This window comes from Mauremys reevesii, linkage group 6, assembly GCF_016161935.1.
Source record: "Mauremys reevesii isolate NIE-2019 linkage group 6, ASM1616193v1, whole genome shotgun sequence".
Lineage (NCBI taxonomy): Eukaryota > Metazoa > Chordata > Testudines > Geoemydidae > Mauremys > Mauremys reevesii.
Genome location: NC_052628.1, coordinates 70,945,901 through 70,968,113, shown reverse-complemented (window position 1 = coordinate 70,968,113; position 22,213 = coordinate 70,945,901). Strand labels below are relative to the sequence as shown.

Below are 22,213 nucleotides of genomic sequence, written 5' to 3'. Positions count from 1 at the left end.
CTTGATTTAAGTAACTGATTTTAATCTAATTTTCCATTTGTACTTCAGTTATTTTCAGAAGAAAGGTACATTCTCATTGGCACAAATAACCATTAAAACACACTGATTTACAACTAAACAGAACCTTTACTCTAGATTTGGTTCATCTTTTTGATACTGAGGGTATACTATACCTACATACATTTGTTTAAAAAATTATACAGCTTAATATTTTCACATTCTTATTATACATTTTAGCATGTTAGTAAATGATGAATGATATATTATTTATTAGATAACATTTTGCTCATGATGTGTGTCAAGCTGCATTAAGATGGTAACAAATTTAATTAAACACAAAATAGCATATAAAATATATTTTTATTAAAAACAACCTTAAATATTTTGGATACATAAAACTTCTCTTATCAAAAGATGTTTCACATTTACAATTAAATCACCTCACACATAGGCATTAACTGCAGTCAGTGATTTAAACTCATTTCAGGTCAGCCTGGGAAAATTTACAAATATTCCTAAATCAAAGTTACTGGATGCTTAAGTTCCTACTTGCCTAGGTCTCTTCAAAAGGTGTCTCCTAAATTACTTTGCCAGTCTCTTACACCCAGGAGCACAGTCCTTGGGTCCCCCACAGGATCAAGCCCTTAATACAGTATATAACCTATTTTGCCACATTTATAAAGATTGACCTCAGAAGTTAAAATCAGGGGGAAAACATCTTTCTTTATATAGAAAAGCACCTTTTAACACAAAGGTTAAATCCTTTTGATAGAGGCTCATGGATTCAGTATAATTTCTTTTTTGTTTAAATGTTTTAAGAGATTACAATAAATTTAGACCTTAACATATTTTGTATTAAGTTCAGATTTCATTTTAAACAGGTATATTGTTGAAAAGAAAAAAAGTACTGTATTCTATTTTAAACAGAAATTTAAAAATCCATTTTAAATAAAAAATCTGATTTGTTTTTTTTTTTAAGTCATTTTTTATTCATCCTGTACTGTTCCATTCCATGCCTCCAGGGTTTCTTCAAAGAGTATGAGCATGTTCCTCTCTGCTTGTGTATGGAGAACAGTGGTCTGACTAGATGAATCAGGGCCATTCTTAGAGCAAGTTTCTGCCTCCAGTATACTTGTTTATAGCTATTTATTCTGTAGCAGATCATGTGCTTGTAGCATACACTCATGGTTAGTACAGTTGATGACAATTTTTTAATCCCTTTCCAAAATGCACAGCTATGCCAGGACTGCAACCTAGCCAAAAAACACACTCAGATCAATCCTCACAGGGATGTAACATCAGTCTGTCACTCAACACCAAGACTTCCAGATCTACAGAGGTTGGCACACGTGGAGATGTGCCATCCGTTTTTATAGACACTAGTGTGAGAATCAGCCTAAAGAGAGAGAGCACAATCCTTACTGATACTTCCTAAGTCTGAAAAACCCTCTTTGTCAGTCCCATATTTGTCCTGGATCCTTTCAGGCTCAGATTTACAGAAGTTTATCATTAACCTAAACAACTCCATCAACCCAATGATCTTTATATCTGTCACTCTATTCTCTTTGATCAACCAGTAGTTATATGGGTGCACACAGGTTGTCTCAGCCTTAAATGTACCTATTGCTAGCACTCTATCCATGGTACAGGGCATACACAACATAACAGATTACTATTATGGGAGCCTTGTTTCATTTCCTGACTTCAGAAACTTTTTAGCCATAACCTTAATGTTATATGATCTTCATTATAAGATATGTTGAGCAACCAATTTCCAAAATTATCAAATTCTCAGAATATGGCTCTGGACATGGTTCAAGAACATTCTGACAGGACTTTCTTGTGATGTCATGTCAGTATTTAAATCCCCTTCGAACAAGAATGATAGGCTATCTATTGATGCTATTAATGCTATGTACACACTCGCCACAGACACTGCAGGCTCCAACATGGACAAAAAATACTGTTTTTCAGTGCACCCATCATACCACCTTGAGTTCCCATCTCCCTGATTCCACAGCATTAAGTTCTGTATACTCTTTTGAGAGCTGAGTAAGGAGAATTAAATAGCTTTTCTAGAAGTAGAAGTTGGCAGATCATCTGGTTAACACTGTTAGAGATGGGACAACATGGTGATGGTTTCACCTTGAATACCATTCCCAAGCTGCTGCAACAATCAGTGCTTTAGTAGCTGGAACTTGTTCACTACCAAGTTTTCAAAGCTAAATTTGTAAGCTGCCACAGACATTTGACACTAACATGGGTACCTATTAGAAGACACTGACCATGGAGGCATAAGTTTCCATGCAGGCTTATTTAAAAACCTGAAGATTTAATGCCAAACACTCAAAAGTTTCAGACAGTCTGATTGCTCAGCCAACTTTCGGAGTCTATATTTTAATGGGATAAAGAGATTGCCTAACAGGTGGTGTCACTCATGTTGGCACATCAGCTTCTCTTCAAAAACGTATTTTTAAACATTAAGAAAAACTCCAATATTTCCCTTTACTTTTTAGTAAGTAATCACATCCAATTTTCATTTCATGGGCCTACTCCTCTGGTACAGACCGTTCACTTCCTAATGTCTTATGTTTTGGCACTGACCTATTATCTACTCATAACAGAAACAAAGGCAGTACTACTAGAACTAAATCTGTAGGGTTTCCTGTCTGAATTTTAGCCCTCCCAATTACTCAAAGTAGTCACTAAACAGCATTAGGAGATGAATTTTTGGAAGCTACTGACATTCTGAATTATAAAAAAAAGAAAAAACAAATATTACTTTTCCTGTTTTTCAAAAAATGGATGCATTATTTCATAACCTTTCTAAAGAAACGTAAATCTGTCATACCAAAGTTATTTACCTTTCCTGCAGTAGCAAAGAATTCCCCATCTGGTGAAAATTTCATTAGATAAACTTGGGAAGCAGTTCTGTAAAATAAAGAATTAAAAAAACATTAATTTGATAATTAAAAAATGTAGCAACATAAATAAGGTAAAAAATGTCAGAAGCATAGAATACAGTTATTTCTTTGATATTTTATGAAAAATTCTTTATATTTTAAGTTTAATTTCATATACTGCAGTTGGTATCATCAGACTCAAGCGCTAGCAAGCTATGGGGGCGCTGTGAGGAGACCCTTCTACAGCTCAAGAGTCAAAGGAAGGCTGTGGTTAGCAGAGACATCAGGTTCAGATGACCTGCTGTCTCCTGCCAGAGACAATGTGATTGTGATGAGGGGAGTCCTGATGGTTTGGTCTTAAACTGCTTCTCCCAGATGCGCTCAATCCCCACCTCACGCATACTTCAAATTCAATTCCACTCAACTCTTTCCATGAACAAACCATAAGAACACTTCTCTTCCTGCACCATATATTCCAAAGAACTACATTAATGCAGTACTGATTTTTTGTTGTTTTTTAATCTAACACACCACTTGAAGTAGTCCTCATTACTATTTCTGTTAGCCTGATAATTTATCTAGATTTTAAAATAACAACAACTTTGTTTTATTAGGTTGTGCTCTCACTGCACTGCACTTCATTTCCATTGAAAAATATGTAGGCTTTCACTGTTTGTGCACTCAGCTACTGCATGGATGTTGGAATTGTAAATATTGAGGTTTTAAAAATCAGTGATTAAAATTTCCATTAGCCTTGGATTTTTATAAAAATGAAAAATCTGAAATGTAAGGCTTAACCCATGACAAATCTACAAGTGACAAGTTGGTCATCAATTCACCTATATTGTGATGAATACCTACCAGAGCATAATCATAAAACAAAACTCAGTGATGTAAATCAGAAAGCTTTAACACAACAAAGCCACAATTTAAGTAGTTCAGTGTCCAACAGTATTCAGTTTAGGGTGGGCTCCAATAGGGGTGGACACCATTACAATTTATGTGATGTCTCCATCAGATTGGAGTTGATTTAGCCAAAAGTACATATCCATGTTCTAGATATATTAAACCCCACAAATCCTCTTGCGCACTCTTAATTACAGAAAGTTTATGATTTTACCCAACAGGAGTGTATACACATTATTGAAGACTGACTCCTGATTGTGAAATCTGAAAAGTTTTCTGAAGGGATTGTGATGAAATAAGATACTGAAAAAAAGGGATGCTTCCATAATGTACCCGTCACCATCTTTATACTGTGGTCAGCAATGCAGATGTTCTGTCTAGATTTATTTCCCAAACCATTTTGGTTATTTGAAGAAACTGGGTAACACACACATTGATACAAGCACACAAGGCATAAAGATGACATCCCTCTTCCACTGTCATGATGCAACTATCTGAGCTGACTATTGGAGGAGAAGGAGAAGGAGAAAAGAGTTGTTTTTTCAGAAGTTTAAAACCAGGAAAATCATCACTTGGTAAGTCTTAAAAATGAGCTCAAAGGATAGGCAAACTCCAGAGATGGTATTTTTGTTTTAGGTTTTGAATCAATTTAAGACAGACCTAAGTACCCTCTTTCTTGATGTGATCTTAATACCCTACATAATCTTAGACACCATTATACATTATATTCCAAATAAAATTAAAATTAATAGCAGGAAGTGAGAACTACTGTGACCAGATCTCACATTTGAGATTTATGAAACAAACAAGGTAAAAATTAAGCCATTTCTTGAAAGAATGAGAGTATTTTCTGTTTTATCTTTTTTCTGTTACACACTGAAATAGAACAGAATGCACTTGTTTTCACAGGAACTATAAACAACCTGGAAAAAAAAAAAGGATCTGGATGATGTAGTGAGGGCGTGCTGATGTTAGAACTTATATTTGAAAATAAATCTGTGCAAATGCAAGTTCATTGCCATAGTAGAAAGGAGGGGGGAAAAGAGGGACTTCCTTGAAACTCTACAGAGTACTACGTTTTGAAGAATGTAGAATGCTTCTACAATTGAACTGGTCCAAAAGTATAAAGGAAAACATTTCATTTTATTCTTAGTCTGAAAGAGTCGTAAACTTTCTGTTTACCTTTTATTTTTTTTTTCCAGTTGCTGGAGTACCTGGGTTGACCTCTATCCTGGTAAGTTGGAAATAATACCTCCTGGAGCCAGGAGAAGAAAATGGCCAAAAAGATTACCTATTATGTTGAGAGTTCTTGCTGAGTACCTCGACTGGGAAAGCAGGTTGATCCATTTTGAACTAATCCTTCAGATTTTTCTAATGGATTCTCCAAGATTATCAAAGACATGGGCATGAATGAAGCCATTATTATAAAGATCTTTGCGTAACATCTCAAATTCTGATTCCCCTCATTTTGCTTTGAACAAAAATAAGATTGTCAGTTACAAATTGCTATGTTCTGCATAACCTCAGCTAATTTAGCTATAAAATTTATAAAAAGGAGCAATGCTGCAGTGTTTTCCCAAAGACAGAGTACCTGCTCCATACGCTACAATTAAAAATCTTTGGGTCCCGACTGCGTTATGTGCTGAGGAAATCTCAATTCTGAGAAAAGAAAAATTTCCATAACGAACTAGCTCATACTAAAATCCATTATTTTTATGTCCATGAAACATTTCAAGATGTGACATTGAAAATAATCTAGCAGCAAAAATACTAAGAAATATTTAACAGATCCCTTCCCCTTAAAACCTGAAGATCTCTTCTTTAGTGTAAGACTTCTAAACTCTGCATCTGGGAGGCATGAAAACTTGGGGAGAAACTTCCATCTGCAGCAGAACAAGTAGATGAGTCTCTAAACTAGAATTGGTAATTCTCTGGGACCTTAACTCTAAATTTCAAATGAAGTATTACCTGAGAACAAAGAAGGCCTTATAAATGATCTACTAGTATAGGCTAGACCACTGCTGTGTTGGTGAGAAAAGCCTGTGAAAAATGGGTTGAAATGGCAGCTGGGCTGAGTAGCACTGAATAGAGTGAGGGAGCCAGAAGAAATTCAGATTTAATACACAAGCTTCCAGAAGGAAGGTTAAATACGTTCCCATTTCTGGAAATCAAAGTCACTTTAAGTGCTCAGCAGACAGAGGGGAAATTCTCACATTCTAAAGTGCTCTACTGTAAGCCTAAAGCTTTTCTCCCAGAAAAGCAATGTCAACTATTGATCAAGTTCTGTGCTGCAGCAGACCAGTAAAGGGAATTTGACTTCAAAGGAACAATGAAGGGAAACAACATTTTTAAATTCCTTTTTTTGCGCTGGAATAAGCAGTTTTGTCAGGGTCTAGACTCTGGAAGCAAACATGCTACCAGGCAAAAGATGCAGATTGTGCAGCGGTGGAAGAAGAGCTGGAGGGATGTCAGTGGGATACCTGGGTAAGGGGATGCTGCCTGAAGAAATCCTGTGGTATTACTTGCTTCTTAATTAGTGATGACCTAATATACAGACCTAAACAAAGCCCTGCAGTCTTTCAACAAGTGGAAGGACTCCTCTGTTTTAGAATTAAGTAAGTTACCCTCAAAGGGAAGGTCTTAAATTGTGGTTGTACCTCCAGTCTTCTGATCTCCATAGATGTGACCATGGCATATGCTGCAGAATTGGATGCCTCCAGCTCTGGAGGGAAGTGCAGGCTCTCAGTGGTCCTTAGTCAGGATGGCTTTTAGTTTCTCAAGGCAGGGGGTTAGGGGGCTGAGGGCAGCGGGTTGGGGTGCAGAGTGTGGGAGGGGGCTCAGGGCCGGGGGTAAAGAGGTGCATGGCAGGGGGTTAGGAGGCGTTCAGGTGTGTCTGGTGGAGGCTCCGGATGTGGGGGGGAGTTGAGAGAAGGAGGATCCGCCGCCCACTGCCATCACTTGCGGGTACCACTCCCCGAAGCGCCCATTAGCCTTTATGATCTCACACATTAGTACTACTTCTACTTGAATTCACCGCTTCCCACATTTTCCTTGCTTTTGCATGAAGTGAGAGATATATTGATAAAACCAGTTATACCAGGTATTTCAGTAGGATCTTCTGGAAAAAAAAAAAAAAACCACACACCTTTCAAGCAGCTAAACTAATCTGGGAAGCAGAATGAAATGTGTTTAGTACCACCCACCTATAATAATTCGAAAGATTGAACAGATTCATGTCTTCAGTAATATTTCAGAAATTTCATACATAGCAGGATGATCACCACTGTAATTCATTAAGAGTTTCATGCGGAAAAAATGGACTACAACAAAAGTCAATTTTGCTTTTATTGAGGTTTCATATTTTTTGTAAATTCGCTTCTTACTTGCATTGCCACATACACCTCCAGTCCCCAAAGCTAACATCTGTTCTTTCAGGATTGCCGTCTTCAGATTGGTTTTCCAAATTAACATTGGACCAAAGCCGCAGACAGTTGGAACCAGTCAAGAGACGAGTGCCTACATCAAAAAGTTTAAAATTATAACATGTACAAATCAAATTATGAAGCATAGCTTTTTATACTGAAGAAAAAGCCAATTAATCTGTACCACAAACACTGGCAAGAGCCATAACATACTACAAATAACGTCTCTTTCTATACACAAACCAAACCAATGCAATGGGCATAATCCTACAAGGTGCCATATGCAGCAAAACTTGTTAGACTGGATAAACCTTACCAAAAAAAGACAGCATTTATTTTTTACATATTAAGTCATGTTTTACATTTAATTTGGACATCTATGGTCCAAATACATAAAAGCACACTTGTTCTACACTTTTTCCAAAGTAGGTTGCATTTGTTCAACAAAAGACATTAGGCACTTCTGTAATAATACATCTAATTATACTCCTTTCAAAATATTAGAGAATAAGCAATAATGAGGATCTAATTACAAGAGCTATCAATCCTGGCACCTTGTTATCACTACCCCCAACTGTGGTCAGGAATGAAGTGTTCAAATGTCCCTCTTTCATATAATTTTTTTTAAGCCACTCTCCCACTTTTTTTTTAAAGCAGCCAGCACTGGACACTGCAAAGAATAGGACAACATTATAGACCATTGGTTTGTTGAGATATAACTGAGATGCAGGCACTTTTTTTTTTTTTTTTTAATAAAAACGTCTCTCATTGAAAATACATAAGTGTCTCAGAATGCAGGTGACAAGTGGCATTTCACAACACTCTCCTCATATTCTCTGGACATATCGTGTTTTGCTATAACAAAATGAAATCATCTCTTCTCCCTAAAGAAGAATTCAAACTTAACGTGATATTAAGCAATTTGAAGTTTTAGTTAATTCCATTCTTACCTGTGGGGTCCCATGTTATATTATGTGCTATAGAGTCCAGTAAAATTTGACCACTCTTCTGCCACTGGTAATACACCCCCTACAATCAAAAGTATTAGCACACTTCATTAGCTTAAGTGAGATATTTACAACACAACACATTTAATGATTACCCATTTAATACATAATTACTGAAACACTATGCCTGTATGGCATTCAAAGTTTTACTAGGCAACAGACATTTGGCACTTGTCTGAATGGATAAGTAAAGGCCATACAAGTCACAGCTGTGATCTCATGTTTCAAGAAATATGAAGAGATACGAAGGGTCTAAAAACCGAGAGACTCACTTGCATCTTGATTTGTTAAAAATTTAGATTTCAGACAAATTAGAAGGATCAATAGCTTTATCTAGAACATTAAATCTTATTTTAATCTAGTCTTAGTGAAAACTAGCATCCTCAGCTAATTTTGAAGAGAATTCGGAGGATGGAGTAATTAAATGGAATGTCTACAAATGTAAAACCTTCCAGACTTTTTAAAGCATGCAGATCTTTTACAAAGTGTAGGAAATCTGTATCAGCTGGAAAAGAGCTTCCTGAATTACCCATAGGTACTATGTATGTCTTAGGAACTTCATAAAGTAAGCATAGTTCAGGAAGTAGATTTCTTAAATCCCTAGGTGATAGGAAATTGTGTTGCAACCTCTAAAAGCCACATGGATGTGATGGAATATACACAAGATGGAAGCTAAATCCGCTGTGTTGTATTTGTACCCTTGTATCATCTTAATACTTTGCACTTACTTGAGTCTATGCAAAATGCCATGTAAGACTCAATACTCTTGTAAAGTATGCTAAGAAAAGTGGACTCAGATTAAGTAACCTGCTCTAAATCACATAAATAAGCACCTAAAAGAATCAAGATTAGGATCCATGTCAAACTGATAAACACAAGGCTATTCCACAAATTTGCGCACACCAAAGGAAGTCACACTATGTGGAACATGAGAGTACAATTTTTACCAACCGTTATAAAACCCTCTGAAATCTGCAGATAAACATTTTCTAAAAAATGCTTTGCAAAATGATTAGTAGAATTTTTGAAAATACTTGAGATGCACATGAGCAAGAACAAGCAAAGCTGCATTACAAAAGGATAAAAACAAGCATTATAAAACCATATGCAGCAGGATGTAAGCGTATCATTTACTAGCTACCTTAAAAGCAAACTTCCCTGTGCACAGGTTACAGTACTCCATTTGGAGCTTTTTGCACCTTCTACTGGTATTGGCCAGGGTCAGAGAGAGCGAATCACAGATTTGCACAGATGAATCACTACAAATGAAACAATTACTACGTATGTTTATTATGGATTGGTCCAATGTATCCCCTTCTGAAGTGTTATGAAGAGGTATAACAAAGTGGCATTTTAACTAGCATGTGCCCCACCCCTTTTTCACACAATAAACATCCTATGTCCCAATTTTAAATTGGTATCTCATCTTGTATCTCAGAAAAGGCAACTCCCAAGTCATAAAAGTAAACCATAGCAATTATTTAAATTTTTCCAAGGCAGTTGAACTTTCAATTAAGACAGTTCATTCACTTACAGCAGGATGATTGCTCTTCTGTTTCAGGACAGTAACTGGTTCAAAAATACAAATCATGTTTCCATAAGAAGCTGCAATCTAAAATAAAAAGTTATATAAAACAAAAATATTAATTTAAAAATTAATTTGAGATGTGGATTGATTCTACTTTCATTCATTCTTTGTACAAATATTTCCCTCTATATTCTTGAGCTTGTCTCTCTATTTCCTTCTGAATCAAGGATCAGAACTTGAGGAACATACCAGAATAAGAAAATCTTTAAAACATATTGCAAAGTTTGAAACTTGAAGTACTAGAAAAAACTGTTTGCCTACAACTATATTACTGAGTAAGACCTGAGGATCAATCACCATAAGAGTAAGTGTATTGGATACCAATTTTAATATGAATCTTCAATCTGGTATCAAGAGTTTTTCCACACGCAATTTAGGTAGCCACTTTAAGAAAAGTTATTGGATTCTATTTTTAATATGCTGTGGAAAGGATGAAAAGCACTTCATTGATCCGTCTTTTCACTGTTAACATAACACATTGAGCCACTGAGTGTCTGAAAGCATGAGAGCACTTAAATCACCAGACAGTCATATAGAGCTACAAAATATAGTACAATAATAAATAAAACAGTAGTTAATATTTTTATCAAGAGTACTAAATAAAGCTTACAAGACAGCCTTATTTGGGGACCAATGAAAGTCTTGGTGCTAACCGCACGTATAAACATATTATTTGCTCACGTTTTCAACCATTATTTTCCAGGGTGAATAAAAGTCAAGGGGGGAGAGGGGAATAAAAATTGTGTTTATTTAAATCAGATTTTTTAAAATTTTAATTCAATACAGATTCTTAAATAAATAACCTTATTTGAAATTATTCCAACCTATACTAAGACTTGAATTTATTCTAATCTAGTAAAACCATTTAAATTAAGTTTAAAAAAAGTTAAGCAGCATCTATTTACTGCCAAGTTTTAAAGAAAGTCAAACCACTTGTTAAGCCCCTGGAACCGAAGTGCTAAATCAGCTTTTGACAACAGTAGCCTCTTCTGGTGTAGGTGCACAGAGAATGTTTTCTTCATTTCAGTGTGACTAGTTCAGTTCAATGAAAAATTAAAACAAAATAAATAAATAAAAAGTTGAAAGAGCAAGAAAGCTTGTTTTCCTCTTCCAATCTATGACTAAAAACTAGGTATGAGAGAATGAGATCTGCTTGTTGTAAAATCTTGAAGAAACAAATAATCAGTTCATAATTCACTAACTTCCTTTGTTTAAACAATTAGTTTTATTCAAAACTAGTTCTGAAAAACTTTTTGATAAAACTTTTCTTATGTATCAAGCACATTTAAGGTAGTTTTATGTAATTAAAAACTTTAAAATGCCTTTTTGTTTTTTTGCATTTAATTGCATTCAAATTTCCATCTAAACAGTTTGACGCAAATCACAAGTACAAAAATCTAGTAAATTAGAAATGCATAATTCACCATTTTCCAATTTAAATAAGAAATTAATTAAGGATCTAAATATGAGTTAAGCTATAGAATTGCTTAAACATGTGAACAGATATAGAGTAATTGTCCTCAGGTGCAAAAGGCAGCACTAATTTTAATATAAAGGCTATATTTAAATTGCAAATCAGCATGTTTTAATGGTTATCAACCAATTATCATCAAACTTTCTTTAGCAAACTAAATAAAAGACAAACGCAAAATACAAAATAAATTTACATCAAGATTCCCTGGTTAATGATTTAAATCCATCCACCCTATTATCTTCTCCCAGGACAAGTTATCAGAACAAATATAGGAAAAGTTACATGCTGACCTATGAACACTTAAATGCCCCTTAAAAGCCTCAGGCTGGGAATCATCACACTACCTAGAGCTAGAACAAGAACTACTAACTACAAATATGAATATGAGAGACACCCTACCACTGACTCTAATTCTGACTTATTAGACTATATAGACAGTATAATTGTCCAGGTCCATAAAATTATGGCTCAAGTTATTTCTGTAAAATCATCATAAGAATGTGGATTACAAATAAACCATTAACGTTATATGAAATCTTTTCATTTCTAGTATAAAAAGCAGTTGAAGTACCATTTTACAGAATGATTTTGCCATACCGAAGTTGCAAGTACAAACAAAAGCTAGAGGTTCGAGTTCTGAGAGGAAAAACTCCACATTTAAAAAAACCACAAAACAAACAAAAAAAAAAGTCAGACTCTTCAAGCAACTTATATGTCAGCATGACCCAAATATGCCAACTATAATTCTGTCAAAGCTGCAAAAAGCCTAAAGAAACCATGTTTTTAAAACACATCTCTAGCTTATATTTTCTACTTAATCTTTATCATTGCCATATTTTTGTGATTCTGCAAATACATCTACTATTCTGAGAATAATTAGAATAGTTTCTTCTACAGGAACTCAAAGTAGAATACTGAGATGGAGATGTAAACTTAAGAATTGTAATTCTTAAGCCAACACTGGTATAACCAATATTGTGGTTTAGGATAACATTATAGCATCTTGCTGTAAGTGGCTGCCCCATGCATGGTGAGGAGGAGGGTGGGGGAAATAGGCAGTCTAGATGTGCCTACCTTTAAAGATGCAGTACAGCATCTGCTTTTTTGTTTGTGTCTGCTGTTGCCTGATTGGTTACTTCTGATTTCACATGGTGTCTGGTTGACTGGTCAGTCCGTAACTCTGGTGTTCGTATCTTTGAGGTTCTACTGTAAGGACTACTCCTACTACTGTATAACCATCAGAAAAGTTATGTATGTTCACTGCACCCCTGGCATCATAATAGTGAGGATACTTTGGGTAGGGAGGCACGGATGAATTTTAAAGAAGGCCCATGTAGCTCTACTAGGTCATTTCAGTAGCTCACCCAGAAAGATGAGGCTGCCCTCAGGCAAAGGCTTTGCTCTCCCTTGCAGTTTTGGTTTGGGGAAAGTGGCAACAGGGAATGTAAGGGGCTCCCTAATGTACTGAAGTTAGCAAATCATGACTTAGAAGAATCAATGCAACCTGCATTATTTCTTTTGATTGTACCTCTACATAAACCGTAATCCTCTGAAGTTCACAGGAGCCATCCATACTGCACTCACTCAACAATGGGGTCTATGCCCTCTTCCTGGGTTGTATTGTTGTCCACAACCAGATAAGAAGCAAACGTGAAAATGCACCAAAAGCATCACATTTCTTCTGGAGACAAAGGGAATCACTGAAAAGGCCATATATTTGCTGTTAAATGCTATTTAGCACACCAGGACAGAACTGACCTTCCATATGTTTACTGTATTCAAAAAGTATGTTAAAGGAATTAAGGTTCCGAAGAGATGAACTCAAAAAAGTCAGAAAAGTTAAGTAAGGCTGCATATGCATTATGACAATGTAATTACCATTTCATGGTCACATTTTTTAATCCATTAGGAAAAAAAATACACTTCTCACCTCCATCCTGATTTTACATATAAACACCTCTGTTCTTTCAAAAAAGTGATGTCTCAATATTCTATTGCCATTGTTCTTGTGCATGTGCATGAACTGAGTGGAATTCTGTGCTTAGCTATTTTTACCATTAAAAACTGTTCCTAATACATATCTAAATCGTCCTTCCTGCACTCTAAGATGATAACTTCTTGTCCAATCCCTTGGAGGACATAGAAAACTATTGATCCATGTCCTCTTTATAAACAATCTTTTACATAACTGAAGACTCAGGTCCTGTCCAAGGCTGCCCCTTCAGCTTTCTCCTCTCATGACTAAATATGCCCAACTCTTTCAGCCTTTCCCCATAGGTCATGTTTTCTACATTTCCTGTTTTTGGACAATCTACAGGGAAGCAACAATTTGGTCACATCTTTGTCTTGTTCAACTTGAAAAAACCCAAATTTTTTCAATTTGTTGAAACTTTTGTGAATTTTTTTATTCAGTTCAACACAACCATTTCCCCCTAGCTTTCTGGAACTGAAAGTGAACCGAAGAGTCAATTATTTGCCCCATTCTACTTGCAGCACACCAACTTCATTGCTGGAGATCAACTGGACTCAGAATCAGGTATGGTGTAATTTGTTCATTTACGTAACACCTGTTATTCTTAAATCAAGACAGACCTGGCCACACAGAAGTAACTCAGGAAACCCCCAGCTCAGTTGCACTAGAAGCTTCTCACTGCTTCTCACCCTTATCAAGAGCCATCCTCCCACAGATCTTTCTGAGGCTGCCCTATTAGCTTCCAATCAAAAGGCAGCACCAGATTAGTCACCTGCTGTATCATGGCCTATCATTGCTTAGCAGATTCATCACTTGACATAGTATCACATAAGTGAGCAGTTAAGCCACATTAGAACTTTCCAGTTGAACACTACTGTTTCCAAGCAAATAATGTGCACAACAGCTATCTAGTTATAACTTTCTAGGTTGGACTGGTTAATTTTTAAATATTTTGATTAAAATGACTAACATATGCAGAACATTTGAGCCAAATGAACTTAAGTTATTTTGCATAGCAAGACGTCAAGACCATTCATGAACGACAATTTCAAGAATGTAATCTGTTTCTTTTTCATACAAGTATCTTGTTACTGTGGTAGTATTCAAAAGCTCTAGATAAGATCAGGGCCTTCTGGTGCTAAGTGCTGTTCAAGCACAGAAGACATGGCCTCTGCCTGAAATAGCTCTTTAGGAACAGAGGTAAAATGCAGCAGGTGAAAAGAAAAGGAAGAGAGGACAAGGGTAACAATAGTAAGATCATCCAATTATACAGACTACTCGGTTCAGAATAGGTTTTCTTCTATTTAATGTGAGTAAATAACGAACAGTCTCCTTCTACCAGCCTATCAATGCTCTGCTGGTAATACAAATCTCTGTGTTACTTATGCACCATAGCATCATATTCACATACTTACTAACATGAAGTTAGTATATGTATATCTATATCTATAGATCGGTTCTGTCATATATCTCTTTGCCAATACTCACAACCTCAACTTGTTTGCCAGATTTTCACAATCCCTCTGTGCCCTCTTCCATGCAGCTACTTATGCATTGTACGATCTTCCTGAGCTCATTCGCAAGGTCCCTCTCCCCGAATGCTATTAATTCTTTATTTGAGAGGCACTTCTGTTATGCTGCCTACAGTGAATTCAGTAAATTAAGTTTTGCCAATTGTTATTCCCTTGACCTCTGTCTCTTCATTTGTGCTTAAACTGTGAGCTTTGTAACTACCTGGAAAGCACTGTTATGTGGTGATCCCTCCCATAAATTAACACTGAGCATTATTAGTAACATTACTACATACCTTCCCTTGCTGCATTGAGCAGTCCACACATCCCACTTGAATATTGCCATGTTTTGCTCCAGGGATTATTTGTAATCTTTCAAAATCAGTCCCCAATATAACGATATCACATCCTGATGCATAAGCCTGTAAAAAGAAACAAAACAAGAGTTACAGCAAATCTACAACTACTTAATACCACCACCTCTAGATACTATATAAAGATAAATCAGTAAGTACAGTTATCCCTTTTGATGCACTTCTTTATAGAAGCTATCCTTGGTTCATCATCATTCATGTAGACCAGTGGTCACCAACCAGTAAATCGCAATCAACTGGTCGACCCTGGAGCCTCTGCCAGTCGATTGCGGTCTCCGGCTGCTAAAAGTCTGGCAGCGCAGTGGGTCTAAGGCAGGCTCCCTGCCTGCCCTCGCCCCAGAAGCAACTGGCAGCATGTCTCCGTGGCTCACGTGGGAGAGGAGGGCAGGCTGCTCCATGCGCTGCCCTCACCCCACAGTGCTGACTCCGCATCAACCCCGTGGTGGTGGTGCTTGCGTGTGCGGGCAGCACATGAAGACCCGCTGCCCCCTGCTCCGAGCCGCAAGCACTGCCCCTGCAGCTCCCGAGGGGTTGGTGCTGGGGGGCAGGGGAGCAGCTGGCATGTCTCTGTGGCCCCCCCACTCAGGGGCCGCAGAGACATGCCAGCTGCTTCCAGGTAGAGCAGGAAGGGAGACTGCCTTAGCCCCACTGCACTGCCAACCAGGAGCCACCTGTGGTAAGCACCTCTTGGATGGAGCCTTCACCTTGCACCCCCTCCTGCACTCCAATCTCCTGCCCCAGCCCTGAGCCCACACCCAAGCTGCCTCCCAGAGCTTGCACCCTTCACCCCCTCCCGCCCCCCAACCACCTGCCCCAGCCCGGAGCTCCCTCCCACACTCCGAACCCCTCAGCCCCGAGCCTGGACCCCCTCCCACACCCCAAGCCCCTGCCTAGTGAAAGTGTGTGTGTGGGGGAAGCGAGTGATGGAGGGAGGGGAGAAATGGAGTGAGCGGGCCGAGCCTTGGGGAAGCATGAGGCTGCAGTGCTGTCTAGCGGCCACAAGACAGACTGCCTGCTTCCGGACATATGTGCGCTGGTTGTTCAGTTAATGCGGAGAGTAAGATTATATAATGGAAAGTTGGATATACAGGGTTCTACTGTATTGCTTTATAGATACAGCTTTACAAAGCTCCTCCTCTTAGTCCCATATTATAGCTACTCTCACGAACAATGACCTTTCTCCACTTCAACTGCATATGACACTAAGCAACACTGTGATAGCCTTTCTGTGAATTGTAGATGCACCAGTCTTACCACTATGCTCATACGTTCGTTAACTCCATTGTTAAGATTATTAGGGCTGTTGATTAATCGCAGTTTAATCACACTGTTAAACAATAGAATACCGACTGAAATTTAGTATTTTGGATGTTTTTCTACCTTTTCATATTATATTGTATTCTGTGTTGTAATTGAAATCAAAGTATACATTATTTTTTGTTACAAATATTTGCACTGTAAAAATTATAAAAAATAGTATTTTTCAATTCACCTCATACAGGTGAATGTTACAAGTACAGTAACTCCTCACTTAACATTGTAGTTATGTTCCTGAAAAATGTGAGTTTAAGTGAAACGATGTTAAGCGAATCCAATTTCCCCGTAAGAATGAATGTAAATGGGGTTAGGGGGTTAGGTTCCAGGGAAATTTGTTTTTGCCATACAGTACAGTACTATAGCGGGGAGGTGCCCCCGCCGTACCCTACGCAGGTACAGCCCACTGGCACTAGAGACAATGAGGCAGGCAAGGATGCTGAAGGTACTGTAGGCTAGGAGAAGCATGTTGCACAGCAGCAGCTCCCCCTACTCTACAAGCACCGGGGGCAGAGGGCTCAACCCTCGGCCCGCCCACTCCACCCCTTTCCCCAAGTCTCCACCCTTAACCCACCTCTTCTCCCCCCCTTTTACTCTGTACACTGCATTCTTGCTCCCCCTCCCCAAGGCAATCAGTTGGCTTGCAGAGTTCAGGAGGGAGGGGGGAGGAGCAAGGACACAGCGCACAGGCTTCCCCTCCCTCCTGAACACAACAAGCCAGCTGAGTGCCGTGGGCAGGAGGTGGGGGCGGGGGGAAAGAGGTGCACTGAGTCCTCCCCGCTCGCCCTTCCCTCCTGCCTGCCGCAATCAGCTGGCTTACAATGCTCAGGGGGCAGGAGGAAGTGGGGAGGAGCGACGACTCCGCACGCAGGCTCCCCCTTCCCTCCCCTGCATCCTGCTCACAGCAGTCAACTGGCTTGTGGCATTTGGGAGGCAGGGGGAGCCTGCGCACCAAGTCCTCGCTCCTTCCCCACCCCTGAACGCCGCAAGCCAGCTGATTGCCGCGGGCAGGAGGGGGAAGGCACTGATCCGTAGGGTCTGCCAGCAGGCGGGAGGTGTGTGTGTGGGGGGGGGGAGCTGATATGGGAGGGATGACAACTGTGGACAAAGCAGGCAGCCAAACGACGTTATAGTGAAGCACTGCACAACTTTAAATTGAGCATGTTCTGTAACTGAGCAGGGATATATGATCGAAATAACGTTAAGTGACAGGACGTTAAGTGTGGAGTTACTGTACTGTAGTGCAATCTCTTTGTCGTGTAAGTGCAACTTACAAATGTAGATTTTTTTTTAACATAACTGCACACAAAAACAAAATGTAAAACTTCAAAGCCTGCAAGTCCACTCAGTCCTACTTCTTGTTCAACCAATCACTAAGACAAACAAGTTTGTTTACATGTACAGGAGATAATGCTTTCCTCTTATTTACAATGTCACCATAAAGTGAGAACAGGCATTTGCATGGCACTTTTGTAGCTGGCATTGCAAGGTATTTACGTGCCAGATATGCTAAACATTTGTATGCCCCTTCATGCTTCGGCCACCATTCCAGAGGACATGCTTCCATGCTGATGACACTCGTTTAAAAAAATGCGTTAATTAAACCTGCGACTGAACTCTTCGGGGGGAGAATTGTATGACCCCTGCTCTGTTTTACCCGCATTCTGCCATATTTTTCATGTTATAGCAGTCTTGGATGATGACCCAGCACGTTATTCATTTTAAGAACACTTTTCTGCAGATTTGACAAAACACAAGGAAGGTACCAACGTGAGATTTCTAAAGAAAGCTACAGCACTAGACCCAAGGTTTAAGAATCTGAAGTGCATTCCAAAATCTGAGAGGAGTGAGGTGTGGCGCATGCTTTCACAAGTCTTGAAAGAGCAACACTCCGATGCGGAAACTACAGAACACAAACCCCCAAAAAAGAAAAATCAACCTTTTGCTGGTGGCATCTGACTCAGATAATGAAAATGAACATGCGTCAGTCTAAACTGCTTCAGATTGTTATCAAGCAGAACCCGTCATCAGCAGGGACACATGTCCCCTGGAATGGTGGTTGAAGTATGAAGGGATAGATGAATCTTTAGCGCATCTGGCACATAAATATCTTGCGATGCTGGCTACAGCAGTGCCATGCGAACGCCTGTTCTCACTTTCAAGTGACATTGTAAACAAGAAGCGGGCAGCATTATTCCTGCAAATGTAAACAGACTTGTTTGAATGACTGGCTGAACAAGAAGAAGGACTGAGTGGACTTGCAGGCTCTAAAATTTTACCTTGTTTTATTTTTGAAAGCAGTTTTTTTTGTACATAATTCTACATTTGTAAGTTCAACTTTCATGATACATAGATTGCACTACAGTACTTGTACTAGGTGAATTAAAAATACTATATTTTTTTACAGTGCAAATACTTGTAATAAAAAAATATAAAGTGAGCAGTGTACACTTTGTATTCTGTGTTGCAACTGAAATCGATATTTTTGAAAATGTAGAAAACATCCAAAATATTTAAATAAATGGTATTTATTATTAACAGTGTGATTACTCATGTTTTTTTAATGGTGATTCTTTTTTTAATCACTTGACAGCCATAATTATTATTATTGAGAATCAAATATAATGTTGAAGTGAATCTTTATAAAAGCTTTCAGTGTAAGACCTAGGTCAATGTACTTTCTCTACCATTCAAAATTTACATTGATTGGCACATAGCACACATTTGAAACCTTCTGCTAGCCTCACAGTAGGAGTAAGCCCTATATTGGCATGATTGCGCCTAGCCAAAGATGGATGGTCCCAAAGAACCAGTGGCTGACGAGGCCTTGAGAAAGCTGTTGCCAATTACCATAAAGAGAAAAGTCTTCAGCTTCTCAGCTCTTGGAAGACCCTACTATTTGGCTGTTGTACGGTGAAGCTGATGGGGCAGTATTCATACTCAAAAGTCTGACTAACCACAAAGCTGACGGTGCCAAATGTGTAGGTAAGAGTAACTCTGTTCTTTGGCCCCTTGACTAACACACACATACAGGGGAGCTCTGCTGGTGACAGGTCTCTGACGTTCCTTTACTATTGCTGTCTCAGTTTGACAAGACCTGTTTGGAAGAGCTACGGTTATGCCTTAACCTACCTTAATTAACAGTACATTATAGTCCTATCTATGAGACTCTCTAGGGTGGCTGACACCATAGCATCTAGCCACAGAATAGTAATTTTCCAAGTAGTAACAAGCCATAATCAGAGATCATCTAATTTAACAGCACCAAAGCTAGATTTGTGACAGTCTGTTCTATTGGCAGGAACACTCACCTAGGAGTGATTTTGTTCAGACCTTTATCTTTGGGAGATCACGGATATGAAAAATAACTAAAGAAGTTAAATGCCTGGGGTGACTGTGGGGATGGGAAGCGGAAGGGGGATGCCTGTGTAAAAAAGTGAGTGTGTGAATTAGGACGGTAATGGAAATTGTTGTGCAAGTGGAACTGCAACAGGAATCAGCAGTCTGAAATTGGAGCTGAGGGTCAGAGCTAGGTTACCTGGAGTGGGGGATTCCAGGGGCCAAGGCTATCGTGACCTTGGATGAATGCTTTGAGCAGTCAGCACTCTGCTACTTTTGCTGGTCTTAAGAGCAGGTCTGCTGATCCCCTGAGCCAACTGGGCAGTTTAGCCAATCAGGTGGCCTGACTGGGGCTTGTTAGACTGCTTGGGGGTGGGAGGGGTGTTAAGCTAGCAGGCAAGCAGGCTAGCTGCAGGACCTTACTCCTGACACTAGCAGGTGGTCCGCAGAGACTTTAGTATCTCTAGTCTACTTATAATTTACAAATAGATCTGTAAAAAGTATGCATAACGTCATATTTCTTTTATTTCAACTTTTGTCCCTTTCCTTCTCTTCTACACCCACCACTCAACTCAGTCTTGATATAAGCTCTTAATGGCAGGACTGTATATCTGTATAACACCTACCACAAAGCCTCAATCCTGATTGCGTTATGCTAGCACACAAAGGTCCCCAAACAACAACTAGTTTACAATTTGAGGACTCCAAGTTAGAGAATCTATCATTTATTCTAGTCTAAATTGGCAAGTGATCCATACCCCATGCTACAGAGGAGGGTGAAAAACACCCAGGGTCTCTGCCAATCTGATCTGAGGGAAAATTCCTTTTTAACCCCAAATATGATGATAAATTAGACCATGAACATGTCAGCAAGACCCACCCGCCACACACCTGGGAAAGAATTCCCTGTAGTAATTCAGAGCTCTCTCCATCTAGTGTTCCATCTCTGGCCATTGGGGACATTCGTTACTAGCAGTTGCAGATTGGACACGTCCCATTGTAGTCAGTCTCATCCTACCATCCCCTCCATAAAAACTTATCCAGTTCAGTCTTGAAGCCAGGTAGGTTTTTTGCCCCCACTGGTCGCTTGGAAGGCTATTCCAGAACTTCACTCCTCTGATGATTAGAAACATTGATCTAATTACAAGCCTAAGCTTGTTGATGGACAATTTATACCACTTGTTCTTGCGTCAACATTGGCCCTTATCTTTTAAGAAACAACTCTCCCTCCCTGGTATTTATCCCTCTGATGTATTTATAGACGCAATCATATTGTTATGCTCATACAAAGTACACGGCATCTTTATAGAGGAAGGTAAATACACAGCATTTATTGAGAATACAACAGTTAGTATATGCTTTTCAGTCTCTCTCTCACACACACACAGTCCTGCCAGTGATGTTCATAGTTACCAGTCTGTTGTAGCTCGAGTCAATCTAATGGCCAGATAGATTGAGCACGAGTGTGGAGCTGGGCTCTTGTCGGTCACGATCCGATGCTCCTGGAGTGTGGCAAGACGAACCCAAAGCCTTATGGCAGAGCACCCTGATTCTTATAGGTTTTTTTTTTCCTTTGTTGAAGTCTATGGATTTTGCTGGGTCACTCTGTGATCCGTTACTTCTTAATTGGTGTAAACATTCCAATACACCTTTGAGAAGGTCATCCTGTCCTTTGTTTTGATTTAATTAATTGTCCTCGGGGTGCCAGCCTTTACCTCAGGGTCGTCAATCTGCCCTTCATTATGGATGCACGTTGATTCTTTGATGTCTCTTTACTTCTTCTTCCTTGACTCTGGCTATAACAATGGTTTTTAACACCTTATCTTTTCCTGATGCATACATCCTCATTTACACAAACAGATTGAGAATACAAACAGTAGTATTTTATGTTGAGCAGAAAGGTATTGCAAATTAAACCTTGCCTTGTTAGTCTCTAAGGTGCCACAAGTACTCCTGTTCTTCTTGCCTTCAATGTTTCTCTAATCTACTTAACATAGACACAATACAGAATCCTGTCTTACTTACTAAACCTTAAAACAAAGAAATGTATATTTAACTAGAGTGCCTAATTTGTAATACATATAGAAAACCATAGTAGACGTTATAATTTATCCTAAAACAAAAGGTGACCATAATCAGTCAGAAGGATTGTTCTGGTCTGTCATTCCTCTCTGCTATTCAAAAAGGGTGGCTGACAGGATGAACTCAAATCATACATTAATTCTCATAGTACATTATAAAATCCAGCTCCTACAATATCTCCCCTCAGCCTTCATTTTGTTAGGCTAAACAAACCAAGCTCTTTAAGTCTCCTCTCATAATGTAGGTTTTCTGCACATATTCCAGTTTGAATTCATTGTCAAACATGTGAGACCAGAACTGCACACAGCATTCCACACGAGG

At 38.8% G+C, this 22,213-nt stretch overlaps 1 protein-coding gene across 4 annotated transcripts in view; it reads right to left on the bottom strand.

Moving 5' to 3' along the window:
• DMXL1 (Dmx like 1) overlaps nt 1-22,213 on the bottom strand; it is a 152,884-nt gene that overhangs the window by 100,305 nt on the left and 30,366 nt on the right. For all 4 annotated transcript variants that reach the window (XM_039544393.1, XM_039544391.1, XM_039544392.1 and 1 more), the window contains exons 2-6: nt 15,080-15,205; nt 9,773-9,850; nt 8,182-8,260; nt 7,193-7,325; nt 2,865-2,931 (exon numbers count right to left, since the gene is read on the bottom strand). In XM_039544393.1, the coding sequence (XP_039400327.1) occupies nt 2,865-2,931; nt 7,193-7,325; nt 8,182-8,260; nt 9,773-9,850; nt 15,080-15,094 (372 nt within the window). In that variant the 5' untranslated portion in view covers nt 15,095-15,205. The remainder of the gene's footprint in view (nt 1-2,864; nt 2,932-7,192; nt 7,326-8,181; nt 8,261-9,772; nt 9,851-15,079; nt 15,206-22,213) is intronic.